This window comes from Erinaceus europaeus, chromosome 14 (assembly GCF_950295315.1).
Source record: "Erinaceus europaeus chromosome 14, mEriEur2.1, whole genome shotgun sequence".
Taxonomy (NCBI): Eukaryota; Metazoa; Chordata; class Mammalia; order Eulipotyphla; family Erinaceidae; genus Erinaceus; species Erinaceus europaeus.
In genome coordinates this window covers 44,591,244-44,611,341 of record NC_080175.1, presented here as the reverse complement: position 1 = coordinate 44,611,341, position 20,098 = coordinate 44,591,244, and the positions used below count along the sequence as shown (strand labels likewise).

The following is a 20,098-nucleotide window of genomic DNA, read 5'->3' as shown; positions in this document are numbered from 1 at the left end:
AGAGGGGGAGATATAAAGGGGGGGGTTGGGCAGTAGCACAGCGGGTTAAGTGTACACATAGTGCGATGTGTAAGGATCGCGGTTCCAGCCCCCCACCCCCGGCTCCCCACCTGCAGGGGGGTAGCCTCACAAGTGGTAAAGCAGGTCTGCAGGTGTCTATCTTCCTCTCCTTCCCCTCCTCTCTCCATTTCTCTCTGTCCTAATCCAACAATGACATCAATAACAACAACAATAACCATAACAATGATAAAACAACAAGGGCAACAAGAGGGAAAAATAGCCTCCAGGAGCAGTGGATTCATGGTGCAGGCATCAAGCCCCAGCAATAACCCTGGAGGCAAAAAAAGGGGGGAGGGGAGGGAAAGAGAGAGAGAGAGATCCCTGCAGCACTGCCGTACCACTCGTGGGGACCAGGGAATTTGAACCCCAGGTCTTTTCACATGAGTACACTCAATTGAGCATGCCACATCCTGGTCCCTGTCAGAATATTCTCAAAACAAATAATGGGTCATGTTGAAAATCACAAAAACCAATGTTAGAAAAGAAAGCACACTGGGCCAACAAAAGCCCAGGTGGGGAGATGCCTGCTTTGCCCTGTGCATGACCCAGGTTTGAGCCCCAGCCCCCCTCACATTGGTGGAAGCTTTGGTACTATGGTGCCTTCTCTCTTCTTCTGTCTCTGTCTTTCTATCTGAAAAAGTCTGCTTGGAGTGGTGAAGCCTTGATGATGACAGCGATGACAAAAAAGTAAACATTGGTACATGAATTGTATCTTGGTTTTTCTTTTTAAAACTTTTTTATTCATTTATTATTGGATAGAGACATAGAGGAATTGAGAGGGGAAGGGGAAACAGAGAAAGAGACAGAGAGACACCTGCAGCTCTGCTTCCCCACTCTAGAAGCTTTTCCCCTGCAGGTGGGGGTCTTGAACCTAGGTCCATGTACACTGTAATGTGTGCTTAACCAGTTGTGCCACTGCCTGGCCCCATATCTTGATTTTTCAGAGAAACCACCAGTTCCCACCATGCCTCTGCAGCTAGAACCTTGCACACTGGACAACAGACAACCCAGGGCCACTGCCCCTGAGTGAGGCCTGTGAGTGGGAACCAAAGTGGCCGGCCTGCACCCGAGCTTTCTCCAGAGCCCCAGAGGGAGGCTCCAGAGCAGGTAGTGGAGGACAGCGAGTGTCATCTCGGTGGAGCTGGTAAACCAGGAGGGGTAGTTTCTAGGAAAAGCCTCCAGGAATCTGACGCTGGGATTCTCTTCTAGCCCAGAGCTGCCTAGGAGGGGCTGACGGTGAGTCAGCAGGGAGTTCTCAGAGCTGGTGCAGGGTGGGGAGATACTTCCAGAACCACCAGGTGCTTCAGAGAGAGAGTGTACCTTGGATGGGGACCTGTCCCCAGGACAGGGTACCCCAGACTTGCCCTAACAGAGCTGAAGGCTATGCTGGGACAGGGAAGTTTAAGCGCTCAGGACTTGACTGTTTACCAAAGTAAAGCACAACACAAGACAGAAACTCCAGGAGCACAATGGTGCATTCAGAATGCTCACTAGTGGACATAATGACTAGCATTTATGTAACTCAAGATTAACAGCTGCCTAATCAGAGCTCAGGGGACAAAAAAGTATAATAGCCTGATACAATTATTAGAAGTATCAAGAAGCAGGGAAGCATGATCCATCTATAAAAGAAAAATCAGTCAGCAGAAACAGACCCAGGAGGAAAAAAAAACAAACCGTGATGAGATAATTAGCAGTCAAGCTCTTTACTTGTTTAATTAATCAATTATGTGCCTTGGGGACCCACACAGGTGCAATATCACCAGTGAGTGGCCTCCCTGGGATAAGTTTTGATTACTTGAAGCGGGGTGGGGAGAGGTCCTGTAGCATTGCTCCACCACCCATAGTGCTCCCTTGGTGCTATTCATGGGACTGCACATGCTGGTGGGGCTCACACCCAGGCCCTCATGCATGGTAAGGCATGCACTCTGCCAGGTAGACTCTCTCTTGGCCCCAGTTAGGTTTTTTGTTTTTGTTTTTTTACCATAGTACTACTCAGCGCTGGCTTATGGCAGTGTGGGGGATTGAACCTGGGACTTGACAGCCTCAGGCATGAAAGTCTCTTTGCATAACTATTATGCTATACCCTCCCCAATTAGGTTTCTAAAGCACTTATCACAAACATGCTCAAGGCCACAAAGCAAAAATGACTATGAAAAGCAGAAGAGTTGCAGATATTTTAAAGATTTATGAGAGAGAGAGAGACTGAGACTCCAGGCCGTCACTGACATGTGCTGCCGGGGATGGACCTCAGGAACTCATGCTTGAGAGCCCACTGCTTTATTCACTGTACCGTCTCCTGGGCCACCAGGAGGTATTTTCAAAAGAACCCACTAGCAACTTGGGAGGGAAAAAAGTGATTTGAAATTTTTTAAAAAGTCACTGGCTAGGAAGGGATTAAAAGTAGATTTAGTGTCAGAGGAGAAAAGATGGGGGTGGGGTGGGGAATCATACAGCAAAAGGAAATATACAAACTCTAGTAGAGAAAAGGTGACCAAAAGGAAAGAGTCACGAGGCTTCCATGACTGGAGCAATATTAATCAATCTAACATGCAGAGAAACGAGAACACGAAATAGTTAGGCTGGGGAGACTGCATGATAGTTCTGTAAAAGATTCATGTCTGGGTCTCTGAGGTCTCAGGTTCAATACCCAGCAACACCATCAGCCAGAGCTGAGCAGGGCTCTGGTATTTTTCTCTCTATATATTATAAAACAAATACTAAAAAAAAACCAAATAGGGGGCTGGGTGGTAGCACAGCAGGTTAAGCTCACATGGCGCGAAGGGCATGGACAGGTGTAAGGATCCAAGTTCGAGGCCCCAGTTTGAGCCCCCAGCTCCCCACCTCAGGGGGACTGCTTCACAAGCAATGAGGCAGGTCTGCAGGTGTCTATCTTTCTCTCCCTCTCTCTGTCTTCCCCTCCTCTCTCGATTTCTCTCTGTCCAACAATAGCAACAGCAGTAACAATAACAACAACAACAACAAGGGCAACAAAATGGGAAAAATGGCCTCCAGGAGCAGTGGGTTCATAGTGTAGGCACTGAGCCCCAGTGATAACCTTGGAGACAAAATAAAAATAAAAATAACTGAGGGTGCAGAAGTATTTTTTAAATTGGTGAAAATCCAAGTTCATGTATCCAAGAAACCTGAAACAAGGAAAATGAGACTGAAGAGCACAGCAACGAAAGTGATAACAAATTAATGAAGAAGAGGCCGGGTGGTGGCGCACCTGGATAAGCACACATGTTACAGTGCTCAAAGACCTGGGTTGGAGCCCCTGGTCCCCACCTGCAGGGGGAAAGCTTTGCGAGTGGTGAAGCAGGGCTGCAGGTGTCTCTCTCTTTCCCTCTTTCTCCCTCTTCCTCTTGATTTCTATCTCTTTCCAATAAATAAATAAGTATAATTAAGAAATTTTTTTTAATTAGTGAGGAAGAGAAAAACTTGGGCCAGCAAGAGAGCACAGGTGGGAGGGTGCCTGCTTCGTCATATGCATGACCCAGGTTTAAGTCCGACCCCCACCACGCTTTGCTATTGTGGTGTCTCCTCTCTCTCTCTCTCTCTGTTGTTTCTCATTCTATCTGAAAATGTGGGCAACAAGAAAGGAAGCACTGGGGGACTGGGTGGTGGGGCTAGGTGGTAGCGCAGCAGGTTATGTGCACATGGCGCAAAGTGCAAGGACCAGCCTAAGGATTCCGGTTCGAGCCCCCGGCTCCCCACCTGCAGGCGGTCGTTTCACAAGTGGTGAAGCAGGTCTGCAGGTGTCTATCTTTCTCCCTCTCTGTCTTCCCCTCCTCTCTCCATTTCTCTCTGTCCTATACAACAACAACAATAATAACCACAACAATGATAAAACAACAAGGGCAACAAAAGGGAAAAACAGCCTCCAGGAGCAGTGGATTCATGGTGCAGGCATTGAGCCCTAGTAATAACCCTGGAGGAAAAAAACAAAGAAGAACAAGAAGAAGAAAGAAAGGAAGCACTGGTGATGAGAGAGAATTTACAGAGACCAGCTCCCCCACACGCACACACCTCAGCACAGCAGTTTATGCAAACAACTTTCATGCCTGAGGTTCCAGAGGTCCCAGGTTCAGTTTCTGGCATCACTAAAAGCCAAAGCTAAGTAGTAAAAAAACAAAAAGAAAAAAAATTCTTGTTGTCCACACAAGGATAGGATATTCTCTGCTGGAAAAGAAATTTAAGAGGTAGAAAAAGGAAAACAAACCCAGAGGCATTTGGATGGAAAATGGAATTGGTGCTTGGTGGACTCAGCATAAGGTCATTCAAACTGGTCAGACCTCATGGACTTTGCTACAGCACTGCTGCCGCCATCACAAGTGGGCTAGGGGTTGGTGAGGCAGCTCTTGGGGAGAGCCTGTGTCTTGTTGTGTGCCATGGCCCAGGGTCAAGCTCCAGTACCACATGAGGGTGCTATGGCACTGGGGGAGGCTCCAGTGCTGTGGTGACTCTCTCTCTCTCTCTCTCTCTCTCTCTCTCTTGTCTCTCTTTCTCTCTCTCACTCTCTGATGGAAAAAGTTTATCTATCTATCTATCATCTATCTCTTTGTCTTATTTCTCATTAATAAAAAAAATTTTAAAGAAAGAAAAGAAAAGGGGCATGGGAGACATCATAATGGTTCTACAAGAGTCTCATGCCTGAGGCTCTGAGGTCCCAGGTTCAATCCTCAGCATCATCATCATCTAGAGCTAAGCTGGGCTCTGGTCTCTCTGTCTCTCTATCTCTCTCTCATTAATATAAACAAAAACAAAAACAAAAAGAAAGAAAGGGAGGAAGAAAGAGAGGAGCAGACACCCATGACTCAGAATGCTAGAGTCAGGGGAAGTGCCCTTCCCCAGTGGCACCCAGGGACCTGGTGCTCAAGGATCTGCCCCCTGGGTGACAAGCCAGGAAATAAGAGTTTCATGAAGTGACAGTCCCTAGATATTGCCAGCACATATCAGCCCCACAGTGGCCATGAACTTCCCATGGGCCCTTCCTCACGTCTCCTGTGAAGGGTGAGGTGAGTGAAGGGTCCTTGCATATGCCCCCACCCAATGGCATCACCCTGAGGTAACCTGAAGGGCAGGCAGGAGGGCTGGGGTATGGAGAGCCGCTGGACTGAGCACAATCAGGGCCTCTCTGCACTAGTGGGGCCTCTGCCCAGCCACTCCAGGTGCTGCCACCATGGTGGGGGACACTGTGAGGGCACAGCTGGGATACGCCCAGAGCACTGGAAGGCTGGTGTCTTGAATTGTAACATAGTTCTTTTGCTGTGGCTCCCAGCCTGGCCACAGACCTGTAGGAGGGTCAGAGTTCCCCCTGCTAGACCAAAGGAGAGTGTCCGTTCTGTGCAGTGGGGGGAAGAAGGGGTGGTGGTGGTGGTGGTGGTGGTGGTGGTGTGTGTGTGTGTGTGTATGTAAGAGCAGCAGCCATTTCTCTGGGGGCACTGAGTGGTGGGGAGCCCTCCTCAGCACGGTGGGGTGGGGGGGTTGGGTAAAGTGGGGTGGGGCTTTTCATAGATACATGTCCCACTGCTCCCCTGGAGGTGGTCATGGGGCATTTTGCAACAGGGGAGAGGCAGGATGAGGAGCAGGGTGAAGGGCAGTGCTGGTTGCTCAGGAGTTGTGTGTCTCTTGGTCTGGCTGAAGACTGTTCTTCTGAGGACCTTCTGGGTCAGCTACGGTGCTGGGTGCTCAGTACAACCCTAGGGCCCGTGCTCAGCAGTGGGCAGTGGGCACTGTGGCAGGCGGCAGGGCATCCATCGGGAAAGCCCTGTTGCCAGGACAGTGTGAGTCACTTTCCTCCAGGGTGGACCATGGAGAGCAGGGCCTGGGTCGGAAGGGTGGTCCCACAGCCACATTCCCTTGTGAGGGAATCACAAGCCTTGAGTGGGGGACATGGGGTTGTCACTAGCATGTGGAGACACCAGCACAGGGTCAGGGTCCTGGGATGGGGGGCAGTGAATGTTCCTAGAGACTCCAAGAGGGCCCACTCTGCCTCTCTCAGCTTCAGGGTGACCTGCCTGTGGGCTGTGGGCCTGGCTCTCATCCTCCCCCCACCCCAAAACCCCTCCCCCCACCCCACAACCCCCCCCCCCCCCGCCAGCCTTTTCCAGAATCCATCCTCAGCTGCAGCTCTTTCACAGGCCCCCAGCCCTGAGGGACCAGCCCCTCACTCCCATGCTCAGCCTGTTTCCTGAGCTCCATCACCAGACGCTGCTCCCTGGGGGAGGGTGCACCCTGGAGTGACTCCTCAGTCTCAGGGCTCAGTCAAGGGGGGAGTGTCCAATGATAAAGCCTCTGTCCCTCCTCCCCAGCTCAGTCCTTGTGTGTGTGGCCTTGGGATACAAATCCAGACTCTGGACTTGAGCTCCCCTTCTAGGCATCTGGCGGTGCTGGTGTCTCCAGGGCAGGAGGGAAACTCCCCCAGGAGCTAGGTGCCTTGCCAAGAGAGTGGCCCAGATTCAAGCCTCAGGAACACACGGCAGGTGCGAGTGGCATCTCCCCCCACCCTTTTCCATCTCTCTCCTATCTGGATGAAAAAGTGTCCTAGGGTTGTGGTTAAGGTCATCTATGTTGAAAGATCTAAAAGATATAGAGCAAGAAATTTCTAAAATCAGGGGCCAGGTGGTGGTATACCTGGTTGAGTGTACAGGTTACAATGCACAAGGACCTGGGTTCAAGCCCTTGCCACCTGCAGGGGGAAAACTTTTCAAGCAGTGAAGCAGGGCTGCAGGTGTCTCTCTCTCTTTCCTTCTCTCTCCCCCTCTTGATTTCAGGCTGTCTCTATCAAATAAATAAAGATAATAGAAATAATTTTTAACAATTCTAAACTCAGCACCATGGTTATTCAGGAAGCCGGAAGGACAGAAAGCACCATTTCAATATTTAGAACCAAGCTACGTGGTGCTGTGACCAGTGGCAAGGTGATGGGCAGGACTTGGGGCCCAGCAGGTGGTCACTCCCTTGTGCAGTGGGGGCTCTCGGGAAGTGCGTAGTATCGGCTAGACTTGGGGACCTTCCTCTCAGGCTGTCTCCAGGAACAGTTTACAGCTCTTTTTTTAAAATAAAATATTTATTTATTTATTTATTTATTCCCTTTTGTTGCCCTTGTTGTTTTATTGTTGTTGTTATTGATGTCGTCATTGTTGGATAGGACAGAGAGAAATGGAGAGTGGAGGAGAAGACAGAGAGAGGGAGAGAAAGATAGACACCTGCAAACCTGCTTCACTCCCTGTGAAGCGACTCCCCTGCAGGTGGGAGGAGCTGGGGGCTCAAACTGGGATCCTTATGCTGGTCCTTGCGCTTCGCACCACATGCGCTTAACCTGCTGCGCTACCACCTGACTCCCCAGTTCACAGCTCTAGTCTTAGGACTGAGAAAAAAAATCTAGTGAAAAAAATCAAATGAGGGAGTCGAGTGGTAGTGCAGCGGGTTAAGTGCACGTGGCGTGAAGCGCAAGGACCAGCTTAAGGATCCTGGTTCGAGCCCCCGGCTCCCCACCTGTAGGGGAGTCGCTTCACAGGGAGTAAAGCAGGTCTGCAGGTGTCTGTCTTTCTCTCCCTCTCTCTGTCTTCCCCTCCTCTCTCCATTTCTCTCTGTCCCATCTAACAGTGATGACATCAATAACAACAATAATAACTATAACAATAATAAAAAACAAACAAGGGCAACAAAAGGGAAAATAAATAAATAAATATAATAAAAAATCTCTTTGGTATCTAATCAAGTTAGAAAGCACCAATACACACACACACACAAAATCAATTTTGTCTTCTGTGTTTTTTTCTCCCCTAAAGAACTGCTGAGCTCTGGTTTATGGTGGTGCAGGGGATTGAACCTGGGACTTTGGAGCCTTAGGCATGAAAGTCTCTTTGCATAGCCATTATGCTATCTACCCCCAGCACCTTCTGTGATCTATACCTGCAAGTAGTTTCTGCAAGAGCCTCCCCACCACCACCACTACCACTGAAAGCTACCTCCAGCCCCCCCCCCCATAAAATTTCCGAGGAAGGAGGAAGGAAGCTTACTTCCATGTAGCTTGTGTGCTGTGCTGTCTCTCCAAGCCCCCCTAGCCCCCCCAATACCCTCAGCATTAGTGAAATACTAAGGACAGTGTCTGAAGTCACATGGGCGAGTTTGTTTTCCTGAGTGTCCCCCAGCACACACAGGAGGTACACGTGTTATTACCAACACATCTCATCACATCATTATAACGGCATTCTGAAACATATTCCTTTTTCTCATAAGAGAAAAGAAGAGCAAGCCTAACCGAGACAAGTCTGTTGGGCACTGAAGGAGGTCTTGGGGACTGGCTGGGAGGGTGGCATTGAGGGATCTGAAGGGGGCTGTACTGGCCAGACCACTGACCTGTACTTCTGGGTCCTTCTCCTTGGGGACAAGTGAGTGTTTCCCCAGTGCCTGCAGGGCCTGGTCTCGCTCAAGGCTCACGGCCTTGAGCGCTGCCTCCCGGTCACACAGCATGTGTTCTGCTTCCTGAAGCTTGGCTGTCACCTGGAGGGGAGGAGGAGTTCATGAGGCCTTCCTAGGGCAATTCCTGGGGTGGGGATAGACAACAGCAACCTGGGGAGAACTACTGGGAGCCAGGAGCAGCCAGAGCAGCACATCAGGGCTGAGAGGCAGCACAGAACATTGCCAGCTGTGGGTGGGGCAGGGCCGTGTTCCCTTTCCCAGCTGTTGTGTTTAAGTTAGACTTCGCTACCATGAGCCCTGGCATTCTGGCTAGAGTCTGCCTGCCAGCTGTGTGGAGTGCAGAGTGGCCATGGTGAGGGGCTCCCACCTGCTCTCTGGCAGTGGTCAGCGCCTGCACCAGATCCTCCGACTGCCGGTACAGGTTCCGCTCGATGCCATCGCAGCGCCGCTGCCAGTCTAGCTCCAGCTGCACCTTCTCCCGCTGCAGGTCCTGCTCACGGCCCTCTGCCAGTGCCAGCTGTTGCCGGTACCTGTGGGCAAGTTACCTGCCACCAGCGTCCCCAGGCCCCAGGCAGAGGAGAGCTGCCATGCTGGGCAGTGGACATCCAGGGCTGGAACCTTTGCTCTCTTGGCCTCCTCAGGCCACCCCAATATACCTTGCTGGCACAATAGAGGACCTGGGGAGGAGGAGAGTGGCCACTCATATGTAAGAACGGGGAACACCTAACATATGCACCCTGTGTTCACAGCTGCACTATTCACAACAGTCAAAATGTGGAAGCAGCCTAAATGCTCAAGGATGGAGGACTAGATAAAGAAGAAATGGGGCGGGGGGTGGAGAAGGCAGTGGGTTACCAGACTGAGAGCACATGCTAACAGGTGCAAGGATCCAGGTTCAAGCCCCTGGTCCCCACCTGAAATGGGGAAGCCTCATGAGTTGTGCAGCAAGGCTTTAGGTGCTCTTTCTCTCTCCCTTTCTATCTCCTCTCCCTTCTCAAAGTTTTTATGTCCTATCAAAATAAAATAAAGGGTCGGATGTGAGGGCGATCTGACTGCGACATCTGTCACCCCGTTGACTGCTGATCTGGCTAGCTAGGCAAGTGTCTCCTTCCTCCCTCACCATTCCATGTGCATGCTCTGTCGAGGAAGATAGCCTTCCCCAAATAAGCTCTCAAAATAAAAGAAAGGGAATAAAGAAAAGGAAAGAAAGAAGAAAATAAAAGGCTGCTGGGTGTGGTGGGTTGGGTGGGTCATGCAGGCACCAAGCCCCAGTTATAATTTAAGTGTCAAAAAGGGGGGGCTGGAGGGGTGCACCTGGTTGAGCACACACATTACAGTGCACAAGGACCCGTGTTCAAGCCCCTGGTGCCTACCTGCAGGGGGAAAGCTTTGAAAGTGGTGAACCAGTGTTGCAGGTGTCTCTTTATCTCTCTCCCTATCACCCCCTTCTTGATTTCTGGCTGTCTCTATCAAACAAAATAAAGATAATAGTTTTTTTAAAATTTATTCAATGGAATACTACTCTGCAATCAAAAAGGATGAGATTGTATTATTTGGAACAAATGGATGGACCTGGAGGTAACTATGCTGAGTGAAGTAAGGAGAGGTGAAAGACAGCTGCTAATTGTTTCATCTTGTGTGGAATCTAGATGCCCCGGATGGAAGACACTTGCTGCAGGGACAAGGCAGCAGGGAACTGTGGGTGGCAGCCAGGGGTCCTGATTGCAGCAAGACAAAGATGTCAAAACCAGTCACAGCACACCCTGTGCACTCCGGTCAGAGGGACTTTACTCCATTCCCCTCATACTCTCCTCACCCCCACAGCAGACCTGTCCCTACCCATCTCCTGCTGCCTGTGTCCTCAGCAGAATTTGAGCAGGACCAGGGTGCAGGGCATGCTGCCAGGGGCCGAGGACTACTCACCTGTCCACATCCTGCTGGCAGCTGGCCAGTTGGGCCTTAAGCCTCTCCTCCTCTTCCCACCGTGCCTGCACCTGCAAGTCTCGGGACACGAGCTCCTTTGACAGCTGGGCCACCTGGGCGTCCCAGGCTGACTGCAGGGCTGCAGCATCCTCATGGAGCCTGACCAGGGAGGCAAGCAGGTGAGTGTGGGCACCAGTTCACTCAACTCAGGCTCACTCACACCCACCCCAGCACACTCACAGCCATAGAACACAGTACACTCACACTCACCCACAGCTCACTCACCTTCGACTCCTTTCACACACAGACATTCATATGTGCACTCACACACATTTATCCACACATTCACACCTTCACACGTGCACACACACTCATGCAAAACCAAGAAGGAGCTTCTGGGGGCCCAGTCTCTCCCACGCCACCATCCCTGCCCAACAAGTGTACAGTCCTCCTCCAGAACTACCCCCAATGTCAAGAACACCCCAATCCCAGACCCTGCCCTGTCCATGGTGGTGAATGTTTTCCAGCTGAAGTTCTAGGCAAGTTGAAGGCTCCCTAGTATGGTGACTGTAATATGGGCCCCTTCCTAGGAGGAGCAGCTGAGGAGAGGAGACCTGGAGAGGTTGGAGGGGGGCATGAGCTGGCCTGCCCACAATGGCCTGGCTCTCAAGCAGGCATCTGGACAGCCTGCACTGGTGGTGACAGTGTCATCTCACAGTATCTCAACTCACAAAATTTGCACTGACAGATACGGAAATGAAAGAGTCCCACAGAGGTCACTGGCTGGCACGAGGGTGACATGTCAGTCACATCTGACAGCACAGAAATAAGGTGCACATCTCTGACTGAGTTCCTGAAAGTGACATGGGTACCAGATTACGAGGTGCCCACCAGGCGTGCCTGGATAAGGACACAAGGGATGGGCTGGTAGCAGACACCAGTGTGGCCACATGGACAGGGCATGCACTGAGCCTTGGTGCAGACAGAACAATCACAGCAAGAGTGGGATCCCCACATAAAGTCCCTGATTGGCATCTCCATCCTCTGAAATCTCAGTAGCAAACATCAAATTGGCACAGAACTGCCAAAAAAATTGGTGCTGCTGAGAACGGGGTGTGTGGAGGAGAGCTGAGGTAACTGAGAACGGGGTGTGTGGAGGAGACTGATGGTGACTGAGCACCCCACATGTCTGAGAACAAGGACCTGAGCCCAAGAGCCAAGAAGCCTGTCTGTAGCACTGATCTGCTTTTCTTTCTTTCATCTGTTTTTGCCTCCAGGGTTATTGCTGAAGTTTGGTGCCAACATTACAAAGCCACAGTTCCTGGCAGCCATTTTTTCCTTTTTTCCCTCCATTTTATTGGATAGGTCAGAGACATATTGAGAAAGGAGGGGGAGATAAGAAGAGAGAAAGATAGACACCTGTAGCCCTGTTTCACCGCTTGTGAAGCTTCCCCCCTGCAGGTGGGAAGTGAGGGCTTGAACCTGGGTCCTTGTACAGGTCCTTCTGCATAGTACTGTGTGCACTCAACTGGGTGTGCCACCACCTAGCCCCCACACTGAACTTCCTTAAGCAAATCTTACGCAAGGGCAAAAGCTAAAGACATTAGTCAGCAATGCCCAGCTGTTGGACTCCTGTTCAAAGATGATGGCCTCTTCCGGCCAGGTGAGGCAGGTGACTTGATGCCTTATGGGCTGCACTGAGAAAACCACTGGGTGCCTATCCCATGTTCCCCCGCCTTCCTTCTCAGCTGCTTTCAGGAAGCTGGGGTAGGTGCAGGGGGCACACTCTGAACAGCCTAGAGCCATAGGCACCGAGCTGGCCACCATGGTGGCAGAGAGCCAAGGGGACCCAACCAAGAGAACCTGAAGCAGAACTCCAATGCATCAGTGGGACCTCCCCCACCAAGTGGAGTACAGGCTCATGGCAGGGGTACTGACGTCTGAGGAAAACCCATCCAGCAGCCCAAGTCAGTATCCCATGTGTGCCTCTTCCCTGGACCCTGCCCTGTGTTCCCACCCAGGTGCCCTGTGATATGGGGGGGGAGGGGGTGGCTGCTTGGGGTCAGGCAGGACTGTTATCTCTCAGGGTGAAAACTCTGCCTCTTTATCTCTCCCCACCTTGATTTCTCTGTCTGTCTCTATCCAACAAATAAGTAAATAAAGCTTTAAAAAGAAACAAAATAAAAATATATATATAATTTTTTTATCTCCAGGGTTATTGCTGGAGCTCAGTGCCTGAACTATGAATCCACAGCTCCTGGAGGCCATTTTTCCCATTTTGTTGTCCTTGTTGTTACCCTTGTTGTCATTATTATTGTTGTTGCTGTTGGACAGGACAGAGAGAAATCGAGAGAGGAGACAGAGGGGGAGAGAAAGACAAACACCTGCAGACCTGCTTTACCGCCCGTAAAGCAGCCCCCCTGCAGGTGGAGAACCAGGGGCTTAAACCGGGATCCTTAAGGCAGCCCTTGTGTTTCGCATCATGTGAGCTTAAACCGCTGCACTACTGCCTGACCCCCATATTTTTATTTTTAAAGAGTGTGTGAGAGAGGGGGAGTGACTAGGAAGTGTACAAAGCCCAGCATCCAGCGAAAGTGGAGAACCAGGAAGACTATCTCCATAAATGAGTGGTGAGCGCCCCCTGGGGACAGGTCCAGAAACATCAAGCACTAAGTCGGGCAACACAAAACTACCTCAAGGGAGGCAGCAAGTTGACCAAGTGTCTCAAACATGGGGAGGAAACAAAACAAATGTTTCCTATATGCTTTTTAATTATTTTTTAATATTTTATTTATTATAAATATAGGAAGAGAGAGAGAAAGAACCAGACATCCTTCTGGTACAGGTGCTGCTGGGGATTGAACTCAGGACCTCATGCTTGAGAGTCCAATGCTTTATCCACTGTGCCACCTACTGGAACACTTTTCTATATACTTTAAACAAACGACTGCTAGTACAATTTGTCCCAACTCAAGCTTACCACTTTGAATAAAACAGCCCCCTTCTAATGTCACTAAATGACTTCAGGAACACCAGAAGAGCCCAGCTGAGAGAGGGTGATAGTGACAGGAGAAAGAAGCTTCTCAGCCCCACATCCAGAATCCCACTCAGCACCCACAAGACAAATGGACTCACACACCTGGGTGGTACTCTGAATTTCTAAAGTGCACATCACCAAATGCGAGGACCCAGGTTCGAGCCTCAGGTCATTCATGGGAGTGCCTGCAGGGGTTAGGGTGGGGGCTTCAAGTAGTATCTCTCTTCCTCCTGCTGCTCCTCTTTCTCTCTCCTATTTATCTCTTGCTCTCTATCTAAAAAAAAAAAAAAAAAAAAAAGTCCTCACCTGCATGGGGGAAGCTTCATAAATGATATATACCTGCAAACCTGCAGGTATATATCTTTCTCTTTCCCTCTCCGTTCCCCCCATCGACTCTCAATTTCTCTCTGTCCTATCCAATAAAATGGGAGAAAATGGATGCCAGGAAAAGAGTATTCGTAGTGCCATCACCAAGACCCAGTAAGGGGGAAAAAAAAATGGCGGCAGAGAATGGTGGAATTGCGTAGGCACTGAGCCCCAGCCGGCTGGAAAAAGGGGGTGGCTGCAAGTCAAGAGCTACATTTTTCTTTCTTCCCAGTGTCCCAAAAACCTAAACAAGCGTCAGAGTACAGCAGGCTTCATCCATGCTGACACCTGTGCCTCATTGGGGGTACACAGAGCCCCAGAGTCCTCACCAGCATTTAGACTGCACCCTACAGGCTACCTGAGCCACTCAAGGCTCCTCAGCACGTGCCCAGTCTGAATTGAGATGTGGCTTCAAAATTGAGCATCCCTAAATGCAAAGCAGCTCAGTAACAATGAAGCACCTATTTTAATGAGTGAATTTTCCTTGCTTATACAATGCATGGTGTATTGATGGATCTGCTGTGTTACAGGAGATGCTGTGGGAGTGAGCTTCACCTAGTTCTCTCCAGGTCTAACTGTGGGAGCAGCTACTGCGCCTGTATGGCCCCATGTCTCTTTGGACCACACTATGGTATATGGGTGGGGTCTGGAGGGCTTGAACCCAAGTCTTATGCATGGTACCATCTGCACTCCACCAGATGTGCTACCCCCCACCCCTGCTGGTCTTTAAGCAGAATATATCTCCGTGTGAAAGGACACAGACACAGGAGAAGAGCTCTCCAGGCCCTGCAGCCTCAGCGCTCCCAGTCTGTCTGGGCCCTGAGCAGCACAGCAGGAAGGAAGAAAGCGTGGCCATGGACCAGCACAAGGGGAGAGGAGCAAGGTGTCCTACAAGGACACTCCTCACACCCCAGCCCCGCCCCAGGAGAAGAACCTGCCACCAGCAAGGGACTCACAGAGTTGCCTTGGTTGTCTACAGTCAAAGCTGCTTTACCAAGGGCTCTCTGCACTCCCGCCCTTCTGCCCAGACCAGGGTACAGTGAGCTGTTTTCATGCCGTGGCTTTGCTCACACAGACAGAAATCAACCAGTGGAGAAACTGGAGCCCTCATGTGACAGGGCACTGGTAAAAAAAAAATTTTTAAAGTTACAATGTGGGGGAGAGTGGTGGCGCACTGGGTCAGGTGCACATAGTATGAAGTGCAAGGATCCTGGTTCAAGCCCCTGGCTCCCCACGTGCGTGGGGAATGCTTCAAAAACAGTGGTCTGCAGGTGTCTCTCTTTCTCTTCCCCTCTCTGTCTCCCCTCCTCTCTCAATTTCTCTCTGTCCTATTAAATAAAATGGGTAAAAATGGCCATAAGAGCAGTGGATTTGTAGTGCAGGCACCAAGCCCCATTGATAATCCTAGAGGAAAATAAAAATTAATAATAGGGGACAGGTGCTGGTGCACCTGGTTTAATGCACACATTACATTCACAAGGACACAGGTTCAAGTCCCTGGTTCCCACCTGCAGGTGGGAAACTTCACGAATGGTGAAACAAGGCTGCAGGTGTCTCTCCTCTCTATCTCCTCCTCCCCTTTCAATTTCTGTTTGTCTCTATTCAATAATAAATAAATAAAATATTAAAAATAATAGTAGTAAATAAAATAAATAATAAATAAATTAAGAAAGGAAGGAAGGAGTCCAGGAGGTGGCGCAGCGGTAAAGCTTTGGACTCTCAAGCATGAGGTCCTGAGTTCAATCCCCTGCAGCACATGTGCCAGAGTGATGTCTGGTTCTTTCTCTCGCCTCCTATCTTTCTCATAAATAAATAAAATCTTTAAAAAAAGAGGGAGGGGAGTCGGGTGGTAGTGCAGTGGGTTAAGCGCACGTGGAGCAAAGCGCAAGGACCAGTATAAGGATCCCGGTTCGAGCCCCCGGCTCCCCACCTGTAGGGGAGTCGCTTCACAAGTGGTGAAGCAGGTCTGCATGTGTCTGTCTTTCTCTCCCTCTCTCTGTCTTCCCCTCCTCTCTCCATTTATCTCTGTCCTATCCAACAACAATGACATCAATAACAACAACAGTAATAACTACAACAACAAAAAAAGAAAAGACAACAAGGGCAACAAAAGGGGAAATAAAAAAATAAATAAATATATTTTAAAAAAAAGGAAAGGAAGGAGGAACAAAGACTGATCTTGGGCTTGGGAGGTCACTCAGCAGTACTATGCATGTGAGGCTCTGGGTTCATTCCCTGGCGCACCATATAAGTCAGAAAGGGAGGAGGAAGCCAGCCAGAGCACTGCAGAAGTGACCGCCCATGGGCATAGGCCTACAGTGCTCACCTGCTGATTATGGTGTCCTTTTCCTTGGTGGCATCTGCCCATCTCCCCTCGGCCCGGTACAGCTGCAGCTCCAGGGCCTGACTGTGGGCCTCCAACTCTTGGGCCCGGGCCTCCAGCAGCTGCATTTGCTCCTTGTGGGCACACTTCACCGCACCCAGAGCCGCTTCCCTCTCCCTAGCCAGGCGGTCCAGCTCCTCGTATCTGAAACAGGGCAAACCATGGCACTCTAGGCCTCTGCCAGCAGCCCTGTACAAATGGTGGCAATGCCTGAGCCGCTGGGCCTGGGCTGGGCTGGCCGCCCCCAGATGCACCTCCCAGAGCCAGCAGCAGCCCACTGACACACCACAGCATATGTGGAGCAGGCCCCCAGGTCAATTGACTCTAACCTGGGTTCCAGGTTATACCTCCAGGGTGACAAGGACAAGGTGCTGTCTTATATTTCTGCTATTGCTGCAAATGCCAAGCCCTTGGGGACTCTCACCAGATCAGACATTAGTTGTGACAATCACCAAGCTGTGATGTCACCAAGCTGCTAATGCCACCTGGTCAAAATTCCAGGGGTCAAAGGCATATCCAAAGCAGCGAATCTGCAGGCCAAACACCCCCTAGAGGACAGGGGGATGGAGGATAATGACAAGGCCCTCGCCTGGTCCCTAAACTCAGCCACTGGGCCAGCTCTGTCTCCTGCCAGGGGCCCAGTCTACTCACCTTCTCTTGAACATTTCCTCTTCTCTTTTTCTAGTCCGTTGCAGTGAGTGAAGCTGATCCTCTAAGTCTTTTATCCTGAAAAGAAGCAGCTATCAGGGGGGAAGCAAGGGTGCAGATCAGCTAGAAGCACAGAGTCCAGACGCGGGGGAGTGAGGGTCACACTGTACCGGGCATCCTTGACTGCAGTGACGTCGCGGAGCACCCAGTCCCGGTGCTGCAGCTGCTCCTGCAGCTCCGCCTGTGCAGCCTCTGCACCCTGGAGGGACTCTGTGGCCCGCACACCTGCCTCCTTCAGGGCCGCCAGCTCTTTGCTCAGCACCTTCACCTGCAGGAGAGGAAGAGTGGTTCACCACGGGCAGATGGGGAGCTGGTGCCAGCACCACTGATAAGGGGACAAGGAAAATAGCCCCCCCGACCCCCATGTGCTGAGCAAGGATGGCACCAACGGACCCTGAGCTCATGCGTCAGCACTGCGTGGCTCATGTCATCGGCCTGCAGGCGGAATTCATGCTCCCTCCGCTGCATCTCAGCCTCGAACCCCAGCAGCAGCTCCTGCATGCAAATGGACTTGTTAGAGGATGGACAAAGAGACACCAGGCTCTCAGGCCTCACTCCCCTACTGTGCCCCCATACTACATGTCACAGCCGATGGCATCTGTGTGTCTAAGGACCATGCTCACCAGTACCCTGTGATAATGCTAGAGGTCTCCCCAATCCCAGGACAATCTCCCACATGCTCTGCTGGTTCTCTGACCCGGCCTAAACACATCTACTGGGGGTAGATGTGTTTGTATCTATTTAGTTTTGATGAGTCAGGGCCCAGAAATGCACGCCTTCACTGCTCCTGGACCACTTTTCTACTGAGAGAGAGAGAGAGACCCCAAAGCCCCAAAGCTGCGCCCAATGTCGTGGTGCTGAAGCCTGAGGCCAGACTGTGTGTGAGCAAGGCAAATGCCCTGCCCAGCAAACAGGTCCTCTGGCCCATGATTGTGTCTAAACTTGCAATCGGTTATTGCTTTGTTGAGACAGGATTTAATAGTCTGAGCTCCCAAATATATCAATTTTTAACTTTAGATATTTTTTTCTTCTAAAAACAAAGGAGGGAATATTTATCACTTAGAGAGCATGCACTCAGTGTGCAGGCAGAGGCCTTGGTGCCATAAGCCCCAGCCAGACAGATGCTCACCTGGACAGAATGGAGGGGGTGGAGGGATGGAGGGGCAAGGGCAAAGGGATGGGGAAATAAATGGGGGGTGGAGGGTGGAGGCCAGGAGGGGGGTGCAGCTCACCTGCCTCTGCAGAGCCAACTCATTGCTCAGCTCCCCCAACTTCCTCTCCAGCTTCCACTTGAGGTGTGCGTACTGCTCCCGCTGCTGGTCTAGCTCGCTGTTCTTGTCACTGTGTGGATAGTGCAGTGTGAGCAGCCTCAGGGTTTAACAGAAACTACACCCAGCTTAGCACCACTGGAGACACACAGCAGGGATTCACAGTGATCCCGAGAGGTCACCTCCAACTCCATTAATGTCAGAGCCCAGAAACAGACAGCAAGGTGTGTCCTGTCCATATTCCCCCAGTAGGTTTTCCTGTGGGCAGGGTTGGGAGAGCATCTGAGGCCTCACCTGGACAGCCCACCTGTGTCTCACCTGAGCAGCCCCCTGTGTCTCACTGGGAAGTCCTTCATCTCTCACCTAGGTAGCACTGTGTCTCATCTGGGCAGCCCACCTCTCTCTCACCTGGACAGCCCCCCTGTGTCCCTTCCTGGCAGCCCACCTGTCAATCACCTGGACAGCCTCCACCCCCTCTCCCCTGGGAACGCCCCCACACACACACCGCCCCCACCAGGCAGCCCTGTGCCTCACCTGTGCAGCCGCTCAAGCTGCATGCGGTGCTCCTGGCCTGCCTGCTCCTGCTGCTGCTGCAGGGCTTCTGCCCTCTGGGCCTGGCCCAACAGCGCCTGCTGCAGCTTCACCACCTGGATCTTGAGCTCGCTCAGCTCAGCCTGCCGTGCCCCCTCCAGCCCCTGGGCCTGGGCAAAGGCAGCATCATAGCGTTGCAGCTCTTGATCCCGCTCCTCCAGCAGCTTCAGGTTGTAGACAAAGTCCTCCCGCAGGCTGTGAAGCTCAGCCTGTGCCTCCTGCAACTGCTGCTGGGTGTCTTGCCATGCCTCCTCCTGCAGCAGGGCCTGCTGGGCCTGCAACGCCCGCCACTCCTCTTCTTTGTGGGCTAGCAGCTCGCTCAGGCTCGGCTCCATGAGGTGCTGCAGGAATAGGCAGTGCTGAGATGGGTGAGGCCTCTGGGTCTGCCCTGATCTGGGTGGCCGGGCACACAGGAACTCCGCAGGACTGGTCAGGGGTAGGCAGGCCCTAGGCACATCGATGCAGCCTGCCAGCGGAGAAGGAAGACAGCTAGCCACACAGCACCTGTGCAGGCAGAAATAAGAGGCTCACTAAGCCTGAGTTGGCTGAAGCCTCCACCGCCCAGAGAGACTGTCCTTCTGTAAAACAATAAAACCCGGGGGTGGGGTGTGTGTGTGCTGAAATAAGTGACCCTGAAGACATAAACACTGTCACTTGACCTAGCTGCTATGGAGTGTCTTGGACCTACCCCGTGTGTGCCCAGGGGGCTCTAGGCACATTCACCCAGGCCACACCCCCAGGCGGAGAGGGGCGGCTCTCACACATGAAGCCTGTGTGTCCTGGCCTGGCTCTGCAAGCCCACTGGAGACCCCAACATGGACAGAGGGGGCAGAGGCTCTGCTGTCTGGGGAGGGAACCAAGGAACCAGGGGTTACTCCCCTCTGAGTATTTTCCAGAAGGGCAGCCTGAGGCTGAGGCTCGCCACCCCAAAGGATCCACCTTAGGTCTGAGTGGATCTATTTCTTTAAAAGAAAAACACCACACTATCTCAGTCACTTCAATGCACTTGCTTAACATGCATTGGTAGAGGTATCTCTCTGAGTGAATGAGGTTTCGGACAGCCACAGAGAAACCCTGGAAGGACACCTCAGAGTCACAGCACAGTCCACTGCCAGGCCTCAGCTGGGACAATATCCAACAGGAATTCACAGACTAGACTAACCACAGAGAGTAGGGTGGAGAGGGCCTGGCGACTGTCTTTAGTTGGGACACTAACACTGGGCTCATAAGCTGGCAGCCCTGCAGCTCAGCAAGGGTGTGGTTACTTTTTAGAGGCATAAGATCATTTCACTCAGAAACGACTACTAACAAAAGCCAAGTAAGTGCAGAGTC

At 51.5% G+C, this 20,098-nt stretch overlaps 1 protein-coding gene across 10 annotated transcripts in view; it reads right to left on the bottom strand.

The window, feature by feature from the left end:
* Nucleotides 1–20,098, bottom strand: part of CCDC57 (coiled-coil domain containing 57) — a 101,454-nt gene that overhangs the window by 73,364 nt on the left and 7,992 nt on the right. For 3 of the 10 annotated variants that reach the window (XR_009544717.1, XM_060171712.1, XM_060171714.1), the window contains exons 1-9: nt 18,710–19,266; nt 18,140–18,248; nt 17,301–17,402; nt 17,018–17,175; nt 16,851–16,925; nt 16,143–16,343; nt 10,414–10,572; nt 8,858–9,020; nt 8,428–8,571 (exon numbers count right to left, since the gene is read on the bottom strand). Coding sequence is in view for 9 of the 10 variants with exons in the window: in XM_060171712.1 (XP_060027695.1) it covers nt 8,428–8,571; nt 8,858–9,020; nt 10,414–10,572; nt 16,143–16,343; nt 16,851–16,925; nt 17,018–17,175; nt 17,301–17,402; nt 18,140–18,248; nt 18,710–19,101 (1,503 nt within the window). In the remaining variant the exon portion in view is untranslated. Of the gene's footprint in view, nt 1–8,427; nt 8,572–8,857; nt 9,021–10,413; nt 10,573–16,142; nt 16,344–16,850; nt 16,926–17,017; nt 17,176–17,300; nt 17,403–18,139; nt 18,249–18,709; nt 19,267–20,098 lie in introns of those variants that run through there. The other 7 variants (XM_060171710.1, XM_060171711.1, XM_060171708.1 and 4 more) reach the window with 5 other exon arrangements.